This window comes from Gasterosteus aculeatus, chromosome 12 (genome assembly GCF_964276395.1).
Source record: "Gasterosteus aculeatus chromosome 12, fGasAcu3.hap1.1, whole genome shotgun sequence".
In the NCBI taxonomy this organism is placed as follows: Eukaryota; Metazoa; Chordata; class Actinopteri; order Perciformes; family Gasterosteidae; genus Gasterosteus; species Gasterosteus aculeatus.
The window spans coordinates 24,565,619-24,586,909 of record NC_135700.1 but is presented as its reverse complement, the minus strand read 5'-3'; the positions used below and the strand labels follow the sequence as shown (position 1 = coordinate 24,586,909).

The 21,291-nt window shown below is 51.4% G+C and overlaps 1 protein-coding gene across 9 annotated transcripts in view; it reads left to right on the top strand.

Annotated features, from left to right (window-relative positions):
- vps13c (vacuolar protein sorting 13 homolog C) overlaps nt 1-21,291 on the top strand; it is a 41,552-nt gene that overhangs the window by 5,010 nt on the left and 15,251 nt on the right. For 3 of the 9 annotated variants that reach the window (XM_040162259.2, XM_078086069.1, XM_078086073.1), the window contains 55 exons: nt 325-387; nt 661-735; nt 888-997; nt 1,105-1,164; nt 1,237-1,296; nt 1,502-1,582; nt 2,708-2,765; nt 2,956-3,083; nt 3,356-3,462; nt 3,589-3,763; nt 4,082-4,144; nt 4,228-4,369; nt 4,740-4,840; nt 5,137-5,279; nt 5,353-5,545; nt 5,622-5,736; nt 5,841-5,977; nt 6,056-6,182; nt 6,284-6,401; nt 6,582-6,714; nt 7,304-7,376; nt 7,472-7,572; nt 7,649-7,802; nt 7,871-7,950; nt 8,610-8,669; nt 8,747-8,891; nt 8,966-9,082; nt 9,163-9,266; nt 9,414-9,581; nt 10,407-10,711; nt 10,958-11,102; nt 11,409-11,517; nt 11,607-11,740; nt 11,803-11,959; nt 12,037-12,116; nt 12,573-12,632; nt 12,771-12,924; nt 13,001-13,120; nt 13,194-13,297; nt 13,484-13,651; nt 13,759-14,063; nt 14,199-14,346; nt 15,953-16,091; nt 16,178-16,296; nt 16,987-17,153; nt 17,396-17,634; nt 17,987-18,213; nt 18,570-18,662; nt 18,735-18,968; nt 19,061-19,192; nt 19,352-19,441; nt 19,960-20,115; nt 20,190-20,454; nt 20,832-20,992; nt 21,078-21,199. In XM_040162259.2, the coding sequence (XP_040018193.2) occupies nt 325-387; nt 661-735; nt 888-997; nt 1,105-1,164; nt 1,237-1,296; nt 1,502-1,582; nt 2,708-2,765; nt 2,956-3,083; nt 3,356-3,462; nt 3,589-3,763; nt 4,082-4,144; nt 4,228-4,369; nt 4,740-4,840; nt 5,137-5,279; nt 5,353-5,545; nt 5,622-5,736; nt 5,841-5,977; nt 6,056-6,182; nt 6,284-6,401; nt 6,582-6,714; nt 7,304-7,376; nt 7,472-7,572; nt 7,649-7,802; nt 7,871-7,950; nt 8,610-8,669; nt 8,747-8,891; nt 8,966-9,082; nt 9,163-9,266; nt 9,414-9,581; nt 10,407-10,711; nt 10,958-11,102; nt 11,409-11,517; nt 11,607-11,740; nt 11,803-11,959; nt 12,037-12,116; nt 12,573-12,632; nt 12,771-12,924; nt 13,001-13,120; nt 13,194-13,297; nt 13,484-13,651; nt 13,759-14,063; nt 14,199-14,346; nt 15,953-16,091; nt 16,178-16,296; nt 16,987-17,153; nt 17,396-17,634; nt 17,987-18,213; nt 18,570-18,662; nt 18,735-18,968; nt 19,061-19,192; nt 19,352-19,441; nt 19,960-20,115; nt 20,190-20,454; nt 20,832-20,992; nt 21,078-21,199 (7,324 nt within the window). The remainder of the gene's footprint in view (nt 1-324; nt 388-660; nt 736-887; nt 998-1,104; nt 1,165-1,236; nt 1,297-1,501; nt 1,583-2,707; nt 2,766-2,955; nt 3,084-3,355; nt 3,463-3,588; nt 3,764-4,081; nt 4,145-4,227; nt 4,370-4,739; nt 4,841-5,136; nt 5,280-5,352; nt 5,546-5,621; nt 5,737-5,840; nt 5,978-6,055; nt 6,183-6,283; nt 6,402-6,581; nt 6,715-7,303; nt 7,377-7,471; nt 7,573-7,648; nt 7,803-7,870; nt 7,951-8,609; nt 8,670-8,746; nt 8,892-8,965; nt 9,083-9,162; nt 9,267-9,413; nt 9,582-10,406; nt 10,712-10,957; nt 11,103-11,408; nt 11,518-11,606; nt 11,741-11,802; nt 11,960-12,036; nt 12,117-12,572; nt 12,633-12,770; nt 12,925-13,000; nt 13,121-13,193; nt 13,298-13,483; nt 13,652-13,758; nt 14,064-14,198; nt 14,347-15,952; nt 16,092-16,177; nt 16,297-16,986; nt 17,154-17,395; nt 17,635-17,986; nt 18,214-18,569; nt 18,663-18,734; nt 18,969-19,060; nt 19,193-19,351; nt 19,442-19,959; nt 20,116-20,189; nt 20,455-20,831; nt 20,993-21,077; nt 21,200-21,291) is intronic. The other 6 variants (XM_040162250.2, XM_078086070.1, XM_078086072.1 and 3 more) reach the window with 4 other exon arrangements.

Sequence of the window (21,291 nt, the reverse complement as noted above, 5' to 3'; positions counted from 1 at the left end):
GTGAAGGAGGGAGGAATATGTGAGTAAATGAATGAGTGAGTGAATGAGGAAGGAACATGTGAGTAAATGAATGAGTGAGTGAATGAGGAAGGAACATGTGAGTAAATGAATGAGTGAGTGAATGAGAAAGGAATATGTGAGTAAATGAATGAGTGAGTGAATGAGAAAGGAATATGTGAGTAAATGAATGAGTGAATGAGGAAGGAATATGTGAGTAAATGAATGAGTGAGTGAATGAGAAAGGAACATGTGAGTGAATGAGTGATTGAGTGAATGAACGTATTAACATCTTGTCCGTTGTGTTCATGCTGCGTTTGCTGTCAGCGTCTCAATCTGGAGATCTACTCTTTGGCCTGGAGAGTGTTGTGTACAAGGACCCTCACGCCGGTAACACACACACTCACACACACTCTCACTGCAACGCACAACATGAGGAGGTGGCACAAGGTCTCAGTTACTTTGCGTCGGTAACCATGAGACCTATGTAACGCTTCAGTAAGTGACTCCTCACCCACACCGGCCTCCTCAAACTCCGGTGCAGGTCCAAAGCGTCACTGTGACTCATGAATATTATCTGTGTCTCTGCTTCCTGCTTCCTGTCTGTGTTTTTCGGGCTTTTCTGTCACTAACCGCTCTCTCCCTCTTTAACGCTGCCAAAAGTCTCTAAAGGAAGTAAAAAGCATAAAAAGCTTAGAAAAGGCTTAAAGAAGCTGAAAGGACACGAGAGCAAAGCAGGTGAGTTTTTTATATCAATGTGTGGATACCTGGTTCAGGGATGGATGACTTGGGCTCAGGTGTCTGCTCAGGTCCAGGTCTGATTATTTGACGTCTGTCATGGTTTCAGGTCTCAGGGATGATCTCTCTTCATGGTCTTGTGTTTATTTCAGAAAAGCCTCAGGAGAACAAGAAGGACACCTTCGGGGAGAAGCTGGCAACTCAGGTGATCAAGAACTTGCAGGTGAAGATCAGCAGCATCCACCTTCGCTACGAGGACGACGTAAGTACTGGTCCAGGTTCTGGTTTTGATTTCGGTTCAGGTTCTGTGTTTCCGTCCGGTTGAGCCCATTGCGGTGTGATGTCATTGTTACGTGACGTTTGTTTCAGCTGTCAGACCCTCAGCGCCCGCTGTCCGTGGGAGTCACTCTGTCAGAGCTCAGCCTGCAGGTAACGACATTCACTTCACACAACTCACACGGACACACTCGACTGGTGTGATTGACCGGCTTCTTTTTTCAGACTACTGATGAAAACTGGAAGTCGTGTATCCTGAACGAAGCAGCCAAGACCATCTACAAGGTGACGGATGCTCTGCTTACTCTCTAACTCTGACTGTTAAACATCCGTTGTCTTTCTGCAGTGAATTCACTCTTCTGTTATTTTCTTCTATTCAAATCGCACCCCGAATTGTTGCAGTCATGACAAGTGGTTTAGAGAAACCTGATAGAAACAATCGGCCTCTCTGACTGTTACTTCTGACTGTTTGTGTGTTTGCTTTTGACAGCTTGGCCGTCTGGATTGTCTCTGCGCCTACTGGAACGTCAACAGTCCGATCTTTCACAAAGGATCATGGGAAGACATTGTGGTGAGTCCACGCTGCTGTGTCTTTTTTTTTAGAAAAAAAGATCACAGAGTTACTTCTGTGTTTACAACCAACCAAGACTAAAATCGAATCAACCAATAAAAACCAACCAACCAACCAGCCAAGACTATCCAACCAACCAACAGAAACCAACCAACCAAGAATAACCAACTAATAGAAACCAACCAACCAAGAATAACCAACTAATAGAAACCAACCAACCAAGAATAACCAACTAATAGAAACCAACCAATCAAGACAAACCAACCAACCAACAGACCAATAGAAACCAACCAACCAAGAATAACCAACTAATAGAAACCAACCAATCAAGACAAACCAACCAACCAACAGACCAATAGAAACCAACCAACCAAGAATAACCAACTAATAGAAACCAACAGAAACCAACCAATCAAGACCATCCAACCAACAGACCAATAGAAACCAACCAATCAGGACCAGCCAACCAACCAACCTACAGAAACCAACCAACCAACAAATAGCAACAAATAGAAACCAACCAATCAAGTCTATCCAACCAACCAACCAAGACTAACCAACAAATAGAAATAAACCGACCACCCAAGACCACCCAAGACTATCCTACTAACTAACAAAAACCAACCAACCAAGAATAACCAACCAACAGACCAATAGAAACTAACCAACTAGTCAAGACCAGCCAACCAACCTACAGAAACCAACCAAGCAACAAACAGAAAACAACCAACCAACAGACCAATAGACACCTTCCAAGACCAGCCAAGACTATCCAACCAACCATGCAGTGTTGGAAGGAAGTGACTCATTTGTTGTTGTAATCGAGGAGTAAAGTTGCGTAATATTTATTTCAAGAAAAACAAAGCAGGAAAAAAGGGGAAATGTCAATCGATCAGCGATGCCCCGGGATATGACCTTCACCCTGACATTCTAAATATACATGTCTTAACCGATACATGAACAGCAAAGTATAGAAAACACTTTGAGTTCCACAAATTACCAGAGAAGGCAGAGCGAGATCGGTATCCCGTTATATGGAATCTCACAACTACTCATTATGTATTCATTCAGCATAAATAGTGTAATGAAACGTTCTTTGTAACATTCCCTATTTCCCTCCTCCAGAATCAGCTGAAGTGTGGAATCAGCAGTAAAGATCGGGAGCTTCCTCACTATCAGTACAGTGAGTTCATCACTTCATTATTAAAGTCAGAGCTAAGAGAATGTTTAGTTATCACCTATTTTAGTCTCATTTTGAAAGGTTTGACCCTCAGCAGGACCTGTAGCCTGCACATAATTACCTAAAATAATTATTATCAGCTTACCAACACTTCCTCCACGCTAATCGAATCGGTCGCTCCGTTTGTTTGTAGTTTTCAAGCCCATCTTTGCTTCGGCTAAAATGTGCATCAACCCAAACGCCGAGTTGGAACTGAAAACCCCTAAAGCAAACCTTCACCTGGAGGTCCAGGACATCGCCATCGAGATGACCAAACCACAGGTAGGATGTGAGCCAACATCGAGGGGTTTTTGAGTCCACTGACTCAAGAAACCGTGTTAAGCACATATCAAAACTGTCTAACAGCAGCAGTGATGCCGGTTAAAGTAAGAAAAGTAGAAAAGTTGTGAGAGCGTTGCACAGGTTACTGTCCAGATGTTCAAAAGTTCCTCTTCAAAGAACCAAAAACCAGAAGAGGTCCTCGAGAGACGGCATCGGGGTTTGTCCAAGAGAGACGGATGAGGGTGTGTTGATGTTGTTGTGGTCCTCTGCAGTACGTCACCATGGTGGAGGTGTTGGAGTCCATCGACTACATGGTGAAGAACGCCCCCTACAGGAAGTTCAGGCCGGATGCCCCCGTCCACCAGAACGCCAAACTCTGGTGAGTTCACCGCACGACTTAACAAGAAAGAAACAATGACTTTGACTTAGTGTCAGCGCCCCCTATACACCGCAGAGTGCATAACTCCCCATTGTGAGGTGTGTTTGTTTTCTGTGCCTGCGCCAGGTGGAGGTACGGCTTCAACAGCATCCTGGAGGTCCACATCAGACGCTCGGCTGACATGTGGTCCTGGTCCAGCATCAGAAAGCACCGAGAGAACCTGAAAGCCTACAAGAGCGCCTACAAGGCCAAACTGCTGAGCCAGAACAAGCCAAGCCAGGACGTTGAGCGTCACACCCAGGTGCTCCTGAACGCACCACGCAATACCCGATTTAGACAGGACACATACCTGATTGCACCCGACACAATGTGCTCCTGTTTTAGGCCCCTATAAAGGTCTTCTTTCATCCATCCATGTACCATGTAGCCAGACACTCACCTTTAAATCTTCTGGATTATTTTTGGGCCGGAAAATTCCAACATGAGCTGGACGTTAATACTTAACATGAGATCAGGTCCCAGTCGTGTAGAAGCTGAGGTGTGAACGCCGTCAGTAAAACAAACTGCACCAGATGCAAGTGGACCTCAGATCTGAACCTCTGTCTGTTTGTCGCCCCAGGATCTGGAGAAAGTTCTGGACGTCTTCAACATCACTTTGATCCGGCAGCAGGCACACATGGAGGTAAACACGACCCCTGACCTCTGGTCTCAGCCCTTTCTAACCCCGCGTCCTCCTCTTCCTCATCACTCCTCTTCCTCCTCCAGGTGATCAGGTCGGGGCAGAAGGTGGTGGGGAAGAAGACGGCGGGGGGGCAGAAACCGGGGGGAGGAGGTTTCTTCAGCAGCTTGTTTGGGAGAAAAGCCAAAAAGGAAGAGCAGGACCCAGAGGACATCAAGGAGACCGAGAGTGAGTGGAATCAACCCTGTAAATGGGTTCTTCTTTTGTTCTCCACATTCAGGGATTAATCAAGTACATGTTTTTTGCCGAGCACTAACTATTATGAATACATTAAATGATGTAACAGAGCGATGGTGAGTAATAAGAGAGTGATGAAATGAAATGCCAGCTGTGATTGTATAATCTCAAAGACGGCCCGGCTCACAATCCACTACTCATGTTTTGTAATACATGTAATACAAAAGGTTCTCCCGGTTGTAGTTAGTAGACTTGACTAAAATCAACAGAGTAAAGTACAATGACCCCATATATGTACTGAAGTACCGCTTGTGTCCCATGATGCATTGCACTAAACCCAAATGTCTCTTCTGGTGTTCAGATTCCGGGTTGGAAGAGCTCATGACAGCCGAAGAGAAAGAAAAACTTTACACCGCCATCGGCTACAGCGGCAGCTCTCACAACCTGACGTTACCCAAACAGGTCGGAATGGACAAGCTTCTAGTAAAATAACCGCATCTCATGCATGGTCCTCAGAGGATGAACAACTTGGATATAAATGTTATCTCCCCTAGTGTTCAGACTGTAACAAGAGAGACATCTCCAACACGGTTGTTTATGTGAACTGTAGTTCCTAGTGCAGGTGGGACCAGGACTTGTTGGTATTAAAGAGGGTTCCTGGTTCAGGTTGAACTCTAGTTGGTATCAAAGAGGGTTGCTGGTTCAGGTTGAACCAGGACAGTGAACCACGTTGAACTTCTGCCTTTGTGTTTGTTCAGTATGTCGCAGTGGTCGTCAGCTTCCAGCTCTTCAGGACCTCGGTGACGGTTAGAGAGCAGGCGGAGGTCCCAGAAATCCTCAAAATCCAGATGATCGATCTCAGCACCAAGGTGTCCCAGAGGCCCGGAGCTCAGGCCATCAGGCAAGTCTCCCCCCTGACCGTGAGCTTCACAGGTCGATCCCCGGGTCTCTAGCGTTGTGTTTGCCGGCTGCAGGGTGGAGGCGACGCTGGAGCACTGGTACGTCACGGGTCTACAGCAGCAGGGCGAGGTGCCGTCCCTCATTGCCTCGGTGGGAGACTCGTCCTCCTCTCTGCTCAACGTTGTGTTCGAGTTGAACCCCGAGGAGAGCGCCGCCGACCAGCTTCTTCGGGTCCATTCTCAGCCCGTGGAGATCATCTACGATGCGGTAAACCCTTGTGTCCCTTCATAAGTCCGCTGGTGGGAACAACCCAGCCAACGGTTTTCAACTTTCTGTCCCCCAGCTGACAGTGAACGGCGTGGTGGATTTCTTTAAGGCCGGGAAGGGCGTGGACCTGGAGGTGCTGACCTCGGCCACGCTCTCCAAACTGGAGGAGATCAAAGAGAAGACGGCCAACGGTCAGTTGGATTTGTTAACTTAAAGCTTTGGAGTAACAGTGGTTGAATCAAGCGTCAATGGATTCTCTGCTTGTGGTTCCACTGATTGGTTCTTATCTTCACAGGTTTGTCTCACATCATTGAGAACAGGAAGGTCCTGGACTTGAGGATTGACCTGAAGCCGTCCTACCTGCTCATACCCAGAGCCGGCTTCCACAGCAAGAAGTCGGACCTCATCATTGTGGACTTTGGCAGCTTGCAGGTCAGTTCATACTTGACGTTCTGATTCTGGCGTCAGTTCTGTCCAGATGTTGGTCTGAATACAAGCGTGTGTGTGTAGTTGCACAGCGTGGAGATGAGCGGCTCCTCCTCGTCCTCCTTCTCCTCTCTGGAGGAGATCATGGACCGAGCCTACGAGAGGTTCAACGTGGAGCTCCGACGCGTTCAGGTGCTCTACAGCAAGTCGGGTAATACTACACACACGTATACAAATACACAACTAATACTTGCACACATATGTACAAATACACAACGGCGTCTCGTTGATCGGATGAGATGATTCATTTAGGTGAGGCCTGGAAGGCGGCTCGGCTGCAGGCCTCATCGGTGCAGCACATCCTACAGCCGATGGACTTCACCCTCCAGCTGGCCAAGTGTATGGTGGACAAGGATGCCAGAATGCCCAGGTAGGTCTTCCACTTGTGGACAAGTAGGTCTTCCCCCTGTCCACAGGCGATCTTCTACCTGTCCACAGGTACAGTAGATCCTCCACCTGTGGACAGGTAGGTCTTCTACATGTGGACATGTGTTCAGTGTCTCTGCTCAACGACCTGCGTGTCATTATTAAATCATTCTGTGTGCTCCAGGTTCAAGGTGTCCGGGGAGCTGCCGCTGCTACACGTTAAGATCTCAGACCAGAAGATCCACTCCCTTCTGGAGCTGGTCGACAGCATCCCGCTGCCCAACATGGGCTCCTCCCCCTCCACCCCCACGGAGAAGGTACCCGTGGTCCGGTCCAGTCGGGCAGTCAGTCCCTGAAGCTGTTACTCTGAGCATGTGATTTCACCACTTTAGCACCAGGGTGACCACACTTTCCCGGCTCGCAGGCTACTTTTCAACTGACCAAGTCCTAGTGATCTACACCCCCCCACCGGGGGGCGGAGGTGGTGTAGTAGTCGGGTAGTAGCAGGACGAGTGGATATAAAAAGCAAGGAGCCTCTCGTCTGTCAGAAGGACGGAAGGTCACAAGCATTCCACACATTCCTGTCATCACCTCACTGGACGCACTGGAGTCAGACAGGGTCGCTAATTAGCATTAGCATTAGTCTCCTGTTAGTTCTCGGTGGGGATCTACTGGTTTAGCAGGAGGAGGACAGAAATGGAGAGGAGAGAGAACAGGGAGGAGAGGAAGGTAGACGAGGAGGAGTGAGAGGGGAGGAAGAAGAGGATAAGGAGTGAGAGGGGAGGAAGAGGAGGATAAGGAGAAGAGGACGTCCCATGACTTCATGGTGATGAGGTGAAGAAGATGTAGAAGAACAGATGGACAGAAGTGATGTTTTGTGATTTCTGGGCGCGTGTCCTGCTGCAGGTGTTGTCCTTGGTGGAGGCCAGACCACGAGCACTCCACCTTCACCCCGCCCTCCTCCACGCTGCGGAGACAGGTGAGCGCTGCCTGCTCTCTGATTGGCTGCTCAACTAACGAACAATAGAAATGAATAAAGGTGAGCTAAAGATAATTGTGTGCTTCTTGTTGTAGACTCCGATGAAGACGCCAGTGAGAGGTCCACGGACGAGGACCACCAGCGCTCGGCTCTGGAGGAACTCACAGACCTTCACTTCAAGTTTGAAGTCAAAGAGGTTGGTTTGTGTCTCCTGGTCTCCGGTCACATGGTCCCGTTACCTACGGCACGTTGACTGTGCGTGGTGCGTTCAGGTGCTGTTGGAGCTGACCCGGCAGGAGGACGGGGAGAAGACCGTCTTGTCCCTCAGCGTCTGTCAGCTGGGGGCCGAAGGGAAGAGGCGGAGCTTCGACCTGAGCGTCGCCTCGTATCTGCGGAGGGTCACGCTCGATTACTGTGACGTACCAGGTGACGTCTACCTGACGGATGACATCATCCCAAACGTGTGTGTGAGCTGACGATGTGTTTCTCTCCAGGAGGCGGCAAACACCCTCTCCACCTGATCAGCTCCTCGGAGCAGCAGGACTCAGACCTGCTGAGGGTGGAGTTCATCAAGGTGAGCACCAACCCGCTGACCCGCCTCAAGGGGGAGGGGTTAAGTGATCAAGGGGTCATTTGTGAATAAAGACATGACACACACACACACACACACTCATGGGCCACTTGATCAGGTCCACCTTGCTAGTAGAAGGTTGGACCTCCTTTGCTCTTCAGAACTGTCTTAGTTTTTGGTTTTCTACTTATAAACAACCAATAAACGAATGCACAGACTTGATGTCTTGATGTCTTGATATCTTGATATCTTGAGCTGTAAACATGGATCTTTTCATTGGCATGAAACAGCAAATAATGAAACCAGTGCATGAAGCTGTTCTATGGTCCGTTTTATTCATGCGATACACGGTCAGTACCAGCGCGCCACCGCAAAGCAGACGGCAGTCGTTTTTATCACATTCGAATAGTTTTTTTTAACAACTATTCGAATGTATATTAGAATTTAGAATATTGGTCGACAGCCTTAGTGAGCAACCATCCACGTTAAAGTCACTTTCTTCCCCGTCCTGATGCTCCCTTTGACCTGAAGGCAGCGGGTTGCCGCCCTGTGATTGGCTGATTGGCAGCTGGTGACCCAGAGTGTGTTTTATGAATGCGTATTTCTACGTGTGTACATGTGGGTCGCTGTGTGAAGATGCTCGTTGGTGTGTCGCCCTGCAGGCCGACCCTGGTGGTCCCAGTTTCCAGACCCTGTTCAACAGCACCGAGCAGACCCTGAAGGTGGGTGGCCCAGGTTTCCACGGCGCTCCGTTGGTCTCGGGCGTCTCACAGTTGTTCTACCTGCTGCTGTTGTTCAGGTGGACTTCTCCTCCCTGGACTTCCTCCTTCACGCCAGAGCTCTGCTCTCCACCATAAACTACCTGAGCGGCGCCGTGCCGCCGCAACTCGCCGCCGCCCGAGACCCCAAGCGGCAGGTGGAAAAGGCGGAGCCTGGCCGGACAGGTGAGCGCGTACGTCCCGTGTGTGCGTCTCCACGTGTCCTCTACGTCAACGTCCGTCTCTCTCCATCTCTGCAGCCTCCAAAGGAAACCGAGATGGCGGCACGTTCAGCTTCAAGCTGTTCGCCGTGTTGGGCTGTTTCCACGTGGAGGTGTGCGATGACCGCCGCAGCATCGCCGACATCAGAGTCCAAGGTACGGGCGCACGTTAGCGCCGCATAGCGCTTTGTGTGACCTCGTGTGACCCCGCGTGACCCCGTGTGACCCCCCCACAGGGATCGATGCGTCGGTGCTGGTGCGGGCGAAGGAGACGGAGGTGTTCGCCCGACTGAGAGACATCGTGGTCACCGACGTCAACCCCTGCACCGTCCACAGAAAGGTCACGACCCCACGCTTCCTGTTATTCCTCCTGTGATCGCTCTGTTTAAACAGTGAGGGGGAGGAGTTATGTCTGTGTGACAGGAAGCAGTAGTAGTTAATTTCAACGCCTGCCCCCCCTCCCCACTCCTCCCCTCCCCTCCCGCAGGCGGTGTCCATCGTGGGGGAGGAGGTGTTCAGCTTCAGACTCTCCTTGTTTCCGGGGGCAACGGAGGGAGACGGCTACGGAGACATGTCCAAGGTGGACGGGAAGGTCACGCTGCGTCTGGGCTGCATCCAGATCGTCTACCTGCACAAGTTCCTCATGTCGCTGCTGGTGAGGACCGACACACACACACACACACACACACACACACAGATATTTTCAATGATTATTGTTATAATCTTTTGCTAAAGTTGGTTGGACAGTCTTCATGTATTTGTCTCCTGAATGGAGACATGGACCTTCATATGTAGCTTGTGGATCGTGTCTCTTGCGTGTGTCTTATTGCTGCACGCTCTTCTTCTTCTTCTGTGTCTCATGTCGTCTTGTCGCTGTGTTTCTTTCAGGCCTCTTTTAGCTCTCAGTGTGCTGACGAGGTAGAGCTCCCAGCATGCAACGCTGCACTGCATCACACCCTTCGCTTTAGCTCCACCCAGTAGGCGGCTCGCTGACGTTTCCATCGCGCGTTCTCGCTGCGTCTGATCGGGTGCAGATTAACGCCGCAGGAAAAGAATCTCTTTCTAGTCTGTGACATTTATTCCGGGCGTCTCTGTACGACGCGTCCCCGCTGTAGCGGCGGAGCACCGGCCTTCCATGCAAACCCTGTTTGAAGGTCATAATCTGTGCGACCTTCAAACATCACAAAAAGCTCAGCTCCACCCGCCCGGGGCAGGCAGAGCGGCAAAACGAGCGCTACGCTTGTCCGACGCTGAGGTCCACGCGGGAATGTTCTCATGCTCACCTCCTTCATCTGTGCTGTGCAGCTCACTGCCACCAGCGTCACATGACCTCATGTCTCCTCACTCAGACCTACTGTTTATATCACAAATGGTTTCTACAGATCTGCAGATGAAACACGACTCTGAGGTTCATGTTGCCGATCTGAAGGTAAACAGAAATGGCGGCGCCTCCTCACCTCCCGCTTTCGTCCTCCTCCAGATGTTCGTGGACAACTTCCAGACGGCCAAGGAGGCTCTGAGCGCCGCCACGGCTCAGGCGGCGGCTCAGGCGGCGTCCAGCGTCCGGGTCTTCGCCCAGAAGAGCTTCCGTCTGTCCATGGACGTCCGGCTGAAGGCGCCGCTCATCGTGGTGCCCCAGTCCTCCACCTCCCACAATGCGGTGGTAGTGGACCTGGGTCTGATCACGGTGGGGAACAGCTTCTCGCTGCGGCCCGTGGAGGGCTTCCCTCTGCCGGCGGTGGTGGAGAAGATGGACGTGCAGCTGACCCAGCTGAAGCTCTCCAGGTATCTCAGACAGCCTGGAGGACGATACGCAGATCAAAGCTCCTCTGGACGTCCTACTATTCAAATATGAACCATTTATTGTTAGTCAAGTTTAAAACAATATTTACTGTGAGCAGAAAGTCAAGTTGAGTTAAATGATGAGAGGGGGAGGAGCTAAAATAGTCTCCAATCGCCTTGTTTCCAGGAATTCGGTTCTCTGAGCTCCTTAAAGACGTGAACACGACCCAGAATGTGAATGTGTTTCAGAACCACGCTGGGACCAGAAGCTTCTCCGCACATCCAGATCCTCCAGCCCATCAACCTGGAGCTGCTGGTCACCAGGAACTTGGCCGCTTCCTGGTTCACCGAGATCCCCGGAGTCCGGGTCCAGGGAGTCCTCCACTCGCTCAACGTAGGTCTTCTTGTTTCATTCACTGATCTACTAAAACATGAACTTAGTAACAATAGATGCTCCTCTTAATGTGGTGAAGTTTCCTGTTCAGTTTTAAAGGATGTGAAACAAAATATAAACCTTTCACCCCAAAAGGCATCAACATGAAACAACGTGGCTGCTCCTCGTGATAACAAAGAATATCGACTTTATATTACATATATTCCCTGTGGTGTCTCCTCCCGTCCCCCTGTGGTGTCTCCTCCCGTCCCCCTGTAGTGTCTCCTCCCGTCCCCCAGAGACATTTAACTATTGTTGGTCCTTCAGATGAGTCTGGGTAAAGAAGACCTGGGGGTGCTGATGAAGATCCTGGTGGAGAACATCGGGGAGGGGAGCAAGGAGCACAGCATGGACCTGAAGAGACAAGTGGCTCGAGGTAACCGCCCAGTGCATGATGGGTAATGTTTCCGACGGGCATCGGAGGTCAGCGAACGCGTGCGTTTAAAGTCAAGTTTCCGTCCTCAGAGAAGGCGGAGCTTGATGAGCAGCAGGTGGAGGTGGCGTCCCCTCAGGCGGGACGGGACGGTGCGTTGGCCTCCACCGACGGCGGCGGGATGGAAAACACCGTCAACATTCTCATAGACTTCCAAATCAAAGAGGTAAAACATTGTGAAGCGTTTGGGTGAAACGAGCAGAGCCGTGACGTCCCCGTCTCCTGCAGCTGTTGCTCACCCTGAAGAAGCCCGGCGAGCTGGAGGACCCGCCTTTCCTCGTCTTTCATGTCGCTCAACTGGGCGTCAACACCAAAGTCAGGAAGTACGACACGTGCGCCACGACCTTCGTCAACAAGGTCACCATGACGTGCCTGGAGTTCAAAGGTCAGAGCCCCGTGTTATTGACGGCGTGCCGTGGAGGAGACACGCAGATCTCATGCTTCTTTGTCCTCTCGGTTCAGACTCGAGCGGCGAGCCGCTGTGTCTCATCAGGTCCTCGGCGGAGTCTGGAGCTGAGCTGCTCAAAGTGCAGTACTTCAAGGTAGAGACCTCAGGGTCCCGCATGCGGACTGCGAACTGGTGACATGTCTGAGTGACGGGCGTCATGACAACCAACGCAACGTCATGGCAACTTCTTAAAATGTTCATGTGTGTAGATTCATCAGAGTAGATCATGTACTTGATGAGTGGTGGGGGGGGGCGTAGTGTTCGTGGCTCGCAGGCAGACAGATGTTCACAGATGTTCCAGGGATGTTTCTGTGGACCAACAGGAAGTCATCACCACTGGTTCCATCCCTAAACTTCCTTTGGATTTATCACATAAAATAATCGTTTAGGATCCGTTTAGGTAAAAAGCTCCCGTCAGACTATAAAGCTCCACCTCGGTCACGCGACCCCTTAAATGTACGAGATGTATCTTCTCAATCAGCGCAGGTGACAGAAGAATTAAGAAAACGACTTCCTGTTTGTTTGTTTGTGTGTTTGTTTGTTTTCTCAGGCTGATCGATTGGGGCCAAACTTCTCAACAGTTTACCAAAACACCGAGCAGGTGATCGATGTGAGTCCCTCACACACACACACACACACACACACACACACACACACACACACACACTCGGCTCAGGTGTTCCTGGTCAGTTCTCACGGGTGGACTCTTACGTTCTAACCCTCTTTCCCTCACTCGCTGGGCCTCCAGGTGACCTTCTCCTCTCTCGACCTCATGCTCCACACCGAGGCTCTGCTCTCGGCCATCAACTTCCTGTCGGCGGCGCTGTCGTCCGGCGGCACGGCGTCTCTTGAGCGGGAGATCAGACCGAAGACTGAGGACAAGGCGGCGTCCGCCAAGTCCTGTGAGCGTAACTCAAACCACCATGAGCTCACGCTTCTTATCAGCTGTCTGAACGTGTCGTTTGTGTTTCCTGTCAGCCGCCCTGGTGTCACCCGCAGGAAGTGACATCATCGACATGAAGGTGACCATGGCGCTGGGGGCCTTCAACGTTCTCGTGTGCGATCAGAGCTGCAACATGGCCGACATCAAGATTCAGGGTGACGGATCGATCTCGGTCTTCTGTGTGCTTCTCGCCGGTCGGCGGCTGGTTGACTGTGATGTTTCCTTCAGGTATCAACGGCGCTCTGCTGATGCAAGGAACACAAACTCACCTGTCCGCCCGCCTGAGAGATTTCCTCGTCCTCAACGTGGACCCTAAAAGCCTCCACAAGAAGGTCAGTCGTGTTAACGCTGATCACCTTTAATGCTTCTTTCATGTTCCTGTGGGGCCGCATGGGAAGACCACGTCGGGCAACTCGTCGACCTCGGAAGGCTACCGAGAGTCCCTGGAGCTCCCCTGGTTGACCTGCTGTGGACATGCTGCTGCACTGTCCCACATCTCTGGTGTTTCTGTCCTCCAGGCGATCTCCATCGTGGGCGACGAGGTGTTCAGCTTCACTATGAGTCTCACTCCGAACGCCACGGAGGGCCCCGGTTACGCCGACACCTCCAGAACCGACGGCACAGTGAAGCTCAACGTGGGCTGCGTCCAGGTGGTCTACCTGCACAAGTTCATCATGTCTCTGCTGGTGAGTGTCACAACTGGTTTCACTTAAGACACAGATTAAAGATCTCACATCTAACCCTTCTGGTTCCTCAATTAACTTTACTTTTGATTTACTTTCTTTCCTTTCAGAATTTTACCAACAACTTCCAGACGGCTAAGGAGGCTCTGAGCGCCGCCACGGCTCAGGCGGCGGCTCAGGCGGCGTCCAGCATCCGTGACTTCGCCCAGAAGAGCTTCCGTCTGTCCGTGGACGTCCGGCTGAAGGCCCCGCTCATCGTCGTCCCCCAGTCCTCCACCTCCCACAATGCACTTGTGATGGACCTGGGTCTGATCACGGTGGCGAACAGCTTCTCCCTGCTGCCCGTCGATGGATTCCCGCTGCCGGTCGTCATCGACAACATGGACGTCGAGCTGAGGCAACTCAAAGTCTCCAGGTCAGTCAGTCCACTCAGTTTGAGGGACGTGGTCCTTTAGTTTTACTTTAATACAAACAGCAAGACGAGGAGGAATGAAGTATTCTCGTAGAACAATCATTCTTGATAGAGACACTTTTTTTCCTAAACTCTCAGGACCTGTTTGGACCCGGAGTCGGCCCGACCCACCACCGAGCTGCTGGAACCAGTGAACCTGCACCTGAACGTCAAGAGAAACCTGGCAGCTTCTTGGTACAAGAAGATGGTTGCCGTGGAGATCGACGGAGATCTGAAGCCCATGAAGGTAGGAGGAAGTCGAGGACTCTCGTCCTGAGATTCTATATGTGTCCCGGAGCCCGTGTGTCAGACAGTTACTTTTGCGACCTCCATTGATTTAATTCTTGATGAGGAGTTTATACCGTCATTTGCTATGAAAAAAAAATAACATTCATTTGTAATTAGATGCTTTTTTCATCCAAAATCTAAGGTTCTCCGGTTCTGTGGTGACCCCGAGGGTTTTCTAATGCATTTAACAATCATTACCATCCCGTAATTCTTAGTAGGTGTCCATTATTTGGGATTTAATGGAATTCAGTTTTATTTGTACAGCCTGATATTAGGTTAGACTAAGTTAGCTCAAAGGGCTTTATAATATGCATAACAGACGACACCCCAAGCTGGAGTGTAATAAATATAAACCTGAGCCGGTCCTAACCATTAACCTGAGCCAGCCCTAATTATACACCTGAGCCACTCCTAACCATTAACCTGAGCCAGCCCTAGTTATACACCTGACCCGGTCCTAACCATTAACCTGAGCCAGCCCTAGTTATACACCTGAGCCACTCCTAACCATTAACCCGAGCCAGCCCTAGTTATACACCTGACCCGGTCCTAACCATTAACCTGAGCCAGCCCTAGTTATACACCTGAGTCTGTCCTAACTATTAACCTGAGCCAGCCCTAGTTATACACCTGAGCCGGTTGTAACCATTAACCTGAGCCAGCCCTAGTTATACACCTGAGCCAGTCCTAACCATTAACCTGAGCCAGCCCTAGTTATACACCTGAGCCGGTCCTAACCATTAACCTGAGCCAGCCCTAGTTATACACCTGAGCCGGTCCTAACCATTGACCTGAGCCGGTCCTAACCATTATCCTGAGCCAGCCCTAGTTATACACCTGAACCGGTCCTAACCATTATCCTGAGCCAGCCCTAGTTATACACCTGAGCCGGTCCTAACCATTAACCTGAGCCAGCCCTAGTTATACACCTGAGCCGCTCCTAACCATTAACCTGAGCCATGAAGGCCCTGTACTATGACGGTGCCGGAGCAATTGGGTCTCACTTGGTGTAGATTTCTTTTTTTGTGACAGTGACGGACTGTTTCTAACTCCTCTGCTCCAGCTGACACAAACACCCCCGAAGGTACAGTTTGTCTTCCAGTAGCATTGAGGTGCCGTTGTAGCTGGTGACCTTTTACCCCAAAGCATCCACTTATTACTTAGAATTAATACTCCTCTGTTTGTGTTTTCAATTAGAGTGAGACACCCGCCCCCCTACTTGTGATCACATAACACTGTGTTGATATGGTTGTTTTCAGTCATAATTTGAAATCTGATCAACCAGAACTGATCAACAAGCTGTTGCTTTGCCGTTCAGATCATTGTTTTGTGATAGAAAATGCAGATTAATGGCCGCAGCCGGTCTGAGATCGACTGTATTGACATTTAGAATGAGTGATCCCAGAGAAAGTTAGACCTCCAGACATCGGACTTCCTCTCCTGCCGGACCCTATGCTAAGCTAGGCAAAAGAAACGTCTGAACCAGACCCAGCAATGAAGCTTACGGATCTTAAGAATCAAAGGAAGAAGGTCTCAGAGGAGGATGACCGATTCTCCGCCTGTAGGTGGAGCTGAGTCATGACGACCTGAAGGTGCTGCTGAGGATCCTGGTGGAAAACCTGGGCGAGGCGGCTAGTTCAGAGCCCGCCGGCCCGAGACGGGAGGCCGGTCTGCAGCTCCGAGGAGCCGGAGGGCCCCCAACAGGTCTCTCTGCTAGTAAACGTGTGTGTAGAAATATCCAGCTTCCATTGATCGAGATGAGTGTTTTACATCCTGTTTTCTGACTTCAGGTGATGTTGGTAAACCAGCTGTGAGCAGTGACGAAGAGGAAGAGGAAGAGGAGACCATGAGGTTTAACTTCAACATTGAGTCTCTCGGTCTGGTGCTGTACAACAACGACCCCAAACAGGTCAGTCTTACTATTCACTACTGTAAGTCTTCTTACTATTACTACTAAGTCCTGGACAACCCATGTGTCTGTCGATGGGTTGATTTGGCATCTTTAGAGGGAAGAAAGTGGGTCGGCGTGGCGCTGGTTGTGCGCTGGTTGGAGCCCCGGCTGCTCCATGTCCCATGTGAAAGTGTCCCTGAGCAAGACACATAACCACTAATCGCTCCCTGGGCAAAAATGTAAAAGCCACCGGATAAAAATGTAATGTAAGTCGCTTTGGATAAAAGCGTCAGCTAATTGACCTGTGATGTAAAGAATTGTCAAAACAAAGAAACCGCCAGAAAACTGTGCCATATTAATGTTATTTTCCAGACTCACAGTTTGGGCAGTTGAGCTTTTTATGGTGGAAAAGAATCTTGTTCACTGTATTCTGGGAGGATCAATGAGAATATGCACAATATGGCCAAAGTCAATACAATGTTGAGACCGTTGGCTTATTATAATAGAATAAATGATTTGATGTTGTAATGGGATCAAACATTCTGGTGGGTTATGACATCGTTGTGTCTGTACACTTTGGATTATATATTTATTATAGGAGCTGATTTTCAACTTCCAAGAGAAACTCTTTCTGTGTCATTCACCAAGATTCAGTAATCCATTTCAAGCTGGTCCTGGATCAGTGCTGATTGTTGTTGCTCCTCTCAGCCGTCGGACCTCCGGCGGCAGCCGAGCCTCCGGCTGGGCGAGTTCGTGCTCCACCGCCTCACGTCGTCGGGGAAGGTCCTGACCAGCGGCAGCGTGGAGGTCTCCACCGTCCTCAGGGGCTGCACGCTGGACGACCTGAGGACCGGCGTGGAGAGAGTGACCTCACGGTAACCACCTCTGGTTCAGCAGGCAGGAAGCTACCCCGCTGCAGTAAAAGTCCTGCCCCTTTGTAGCAACACAGCTCACAAATATGCATTCTATAATTTTATAAATTTGTAATGGAACAAAAACAGCAGGTCTTTGGCTTTTATGAATTCTACCAAAGTACTTATAGAAACAGGTCATGAAATAACAGAGTATGCAAGACAACAGGAGCGAATAAGACGAAGGAGGTTGTGTTTCGCTGCAGGATGGTCGGCCGGAGGGACGAGAGCCCCGAGTCGATGATCGACGTGACCTACCGACAGAGCGCTGCGGAGCGCGAGGTGGTGGCCGTCCTGCAGAAGCTCTACCTGTGCGCCAGCGTGGAGTTCCTGATGGCCGTGGCAGATTTCTTCCTGCAGGCTCTGCCGCTGAGTTCCTCGTCCGGGCCGAGCGACCGGCTGCCGCTGAGGCAGACCGCCGAGCCGCGAGCGGACGCCAAGACCGGTGAGAGCGAGCGAGAGGGGAAGGGTGGAGACGGCCAGAGGGCAACGGGTTCAGCACAACCCACCGCCTTTACCTAGAAAAACGGACCACAGCTTTTATGATGCGTCAGAGCCGTGATGGCGTGTGCAGCTTCCATAAAGAAAACGCTGCAGCTCTTCCTCAAAGACGTGGTTCTTTGTCTCCCCGATTATCTAAAATGCACTTGACATGATTGTCGACGGGCTGTTTGGTCGTTGTGTGTCGTCTGCGTAGCAGGAGATACCACACAGGCTGATGTTGGTTTCCAGCCTATTCAGAACCACCAGAATAGATTTATAGAGCACAATGTGAACTCTGCTCGTCTCCCGCCCAGCGCCACCCGTCAGGACCCGTCTGCGGGCGGTGGTGATGGACCCCGAGGTGGTGTTCGTGGCCAGCCTGATGAAGGCCGACGCCCCCGCCCTGGTGGCCTCGTTCCAGTGCGACTTCAGCCTGCAGGTCGAGGCGGACGGCACCCAGAACACGAGGGCCAACCTGAGGGAGCTGAAGGTCCTCGCATGCCCCTTCATCCGAAGCGAGGAGGACAAAGCCGTCACCACCGTAAGACCGTCAGACCTCCGCGTCCTCTATTCCATGATGAGGAGCTCTTCAGCTCCTGCCGTCTGCAGCCGGTGGCTGTTTTTAACATGGCTGTGAATATTTTGAACCCACCCGTCTTCTAATGTTATTAAAGTCTCGTGGCTGCATAATGACATTTGACTCACGCGCCTCAGGCGCCTCGCCTTCACGTCTCACGAGGTGAAGATGTCCACCCTTGGAGGACGATAACGTGTTCATTCAAGCATGTCAAATATATTGTATTGATTTCAGCTGCGGGAGAAATGCTCTCAGACTCTCAGGGAAATATCTCCTTCACCCGAAGGTGCTCTCTGACTCACCACTCTGACCTCCTACAGGTGCTGAGACCCTGCTCTGTTGCCTTGGAGACCAGAACCCACCCCAACCAGCCAATGAGCGGCTGTGTGACGGTGGAAGAAGTCATTGTCAAGGTACGTGTCCAGTCACAAGTTTGGACGCGCCAGAGACCAACTGTCCCTGAACTCATCGTCTTCGTCCCGCAGATCTCCCCGTTCATCCTCAACACGGTGCAGACCATAACGGCCGCCATGACGACCAAGCAGAGCGAGGAGCAGGGCCAGGTGTCCGAGGCGGACCTCGGGGACCTCTGGTCCGTGAAGAACGTCTACGGCGGTAACTACTGGTTCTTGGGGGTGGACCAGGCCACCGAGCTCACCGAGAGCTTCAGAGAGCAGGACGGCCGCCAAGCGGGCGAGAGCCTGACCGCGGAGGTCAAGGTGCGATTGTTGCGCCGCGAGACCCTTTTGTTGTGAAACCTCTACAAGCTTCTTGATGTGTTTCATGTTGACGAGGTTTTGTCTCCCGACAGGTGGTCCAGGTGACGCTGGAGTCCGGTTTGGGTCATCGCACGGTCCCCCTGCTGCTGGCCGAGTCCTCCTTCCGTGGATCAGCCAAAAACTGGTCGTCTCTGCTGCAGCTCAGTGCAGACATGACCCTGGAGGTGGGAACGGTCAAGCTGGACACCTTCGACATTAACCTGAACCCGTTAATATGCATTTGGCGCTTTAGATGTAGAAGCAGACGCAGCTGAATGTTTCTGTTACTGAAGCCAAACCGAACTTTAGCATGTATGACCTGATACGTTGACACCTGTCTGCAGGTGAACTACTTCAATGAGGTCCATGCGGTGTGGGAGCCTCTGATCGAACGAGTGGACAGCGGCAGACGCAGATGGAACCTGGAGCTGGAGGTAAATCCTCTTTGTTCTTAGCAGCTGTTTTTTTTTCTGCCACAAGGAAACTTTATTCAGAATCATTTAGTGTGTTTCAGAGAGATTGCCTTTGAAATAAGGCAGGTAGAACCCAACATGTAGGATGTTCTAGTCTGCAACCTTTTTAATGGCACTGACAAGAAGCCTTTTGTTCTGCCTTTGTTCCCTTTTTTGGCAACCGTCCGAGAGAACTCCTCCTTCTAGAGTGGATGAAGGGTTCTCAATGGAGCCCTTCATCCCAGGATAAAGGGTTCTCAATGGACCCCTTCATCCCGGGATAAAGGGTTCTCAATGGAACCCTTCATCCCGGGATAAAGGGTTCTCAATGGAGCCCTTCATCCCGGGATGAGCCCATAAGAACCGTAGCATCTAAGAAGGTGGAGTCTGGTTGGTCGGCGTTCGCACTGACAAAGCAGCTCTGCCTCTCTACTGTTTGAACAGTCAGGAGGACAAAACAGGTGATGAACAATCCTTCGTTTTTGGGCTTGTTTCTGCAGATGAAGAACAACCCGATCCAGGACAAGAGTCCTGTTCACGGAGACGACTTTGTCATTCTGCCCGAACCTCGCACGGCCATCAGCATCTCCTCCAAAGACACCATGAACGTCACGGTGTCCCAGTGCAGCCTCAACGTCTTCTATAACCTCGCTAAGGTAGGAAGGACCTCACCAGGGTACAACGCACGACATCTTCTACCACCTCAACCAGCTCACTGTGTTTTCATCAGGCGTTCTCTGAGGCCACAGCCTCCACCTTCGACTACACTCTGAAGGAGAAGGCCCCCTTCACCATCAGAAACTCCCTTGGCATCCCTCTCATCGTGCAGCACAGTGCCAACCTGAGGCCCATGGGTTCACCTGCACAGGGGAAGCTGCAGGAGCTGCCGGCGGATGGCAGCATGGACCTGGAGCACTCCATGTTTGAACCGTCGTCACGAGGCAAACTGTCGGCTCTGCAGCGGCAGGAGAGCTGCCTCTTCAACCTGACCATCGGTCAGAACATCTCCTTCACACCAACATTCATGTGTACCTGCTACATGTATGAGATCACACCCCTGCTCACTGCTCGTCTGGCTTAGCAGAACGTGTTGTAACATCCTGCGTCAGTTAGAGGCGCTAAAAGGTCCCGTGAAGGTGCACGCCGTTAGCATACGTTCATCTATCTCACCCGGCAGAGCGAGACACACGGGTTCACCCGGGGACAGCGACTCTGTCCGTGGCTCAGGAGGACCTGGTTGCACCGTCCTGTGCTGCTTGTGTCCACATGTAGAAGTGTTTCTGACACCCAAAGCATCGCGAGGACCGGTTGGCGCGGCGGGAAAGACGGGTTACTGTGACTGAAGGTGGCCCATGTGTCTCTGAACCCGCAGTTCCCGCCGGATACAGCGAGATCTCCAACATCGCTGTGGACAAGCCGGGCCGCCGCCTCTACAACATCCGCGGTCCGATGCTGCAGGAGGCGGTCTCTGTTCTGCTGCAGATCGACGCCGCCGAGGGCAACAAGGTCATCACCGTCCGCTCGCCGCTGCAGGTCTGGATCCCGCCTCAGAGAGTCTCCCTTCCGCCGTCTGATCGCTGGTGAAGAACCAACGGCGTTCCATGTTTTGCATTTTCAGATCAAGAATCACTTCTCGGTGCCGTTCACCATCCTGAAGTACTGTCCGACGTCCAGGAGCCTGCAGAGCCTCGGGCAGGCCGAGCCCGAGCAGGAGTTCCACATCGCCCTGGAAGCATACAGGTAGCAGCGCAGTGCCTTGCTCAGGGGCACGGGGTGTGTTCATCCTGTAAGTAAGCTGACGTTAAGTGAACGGCCTCGTCGGCTTTTGAACC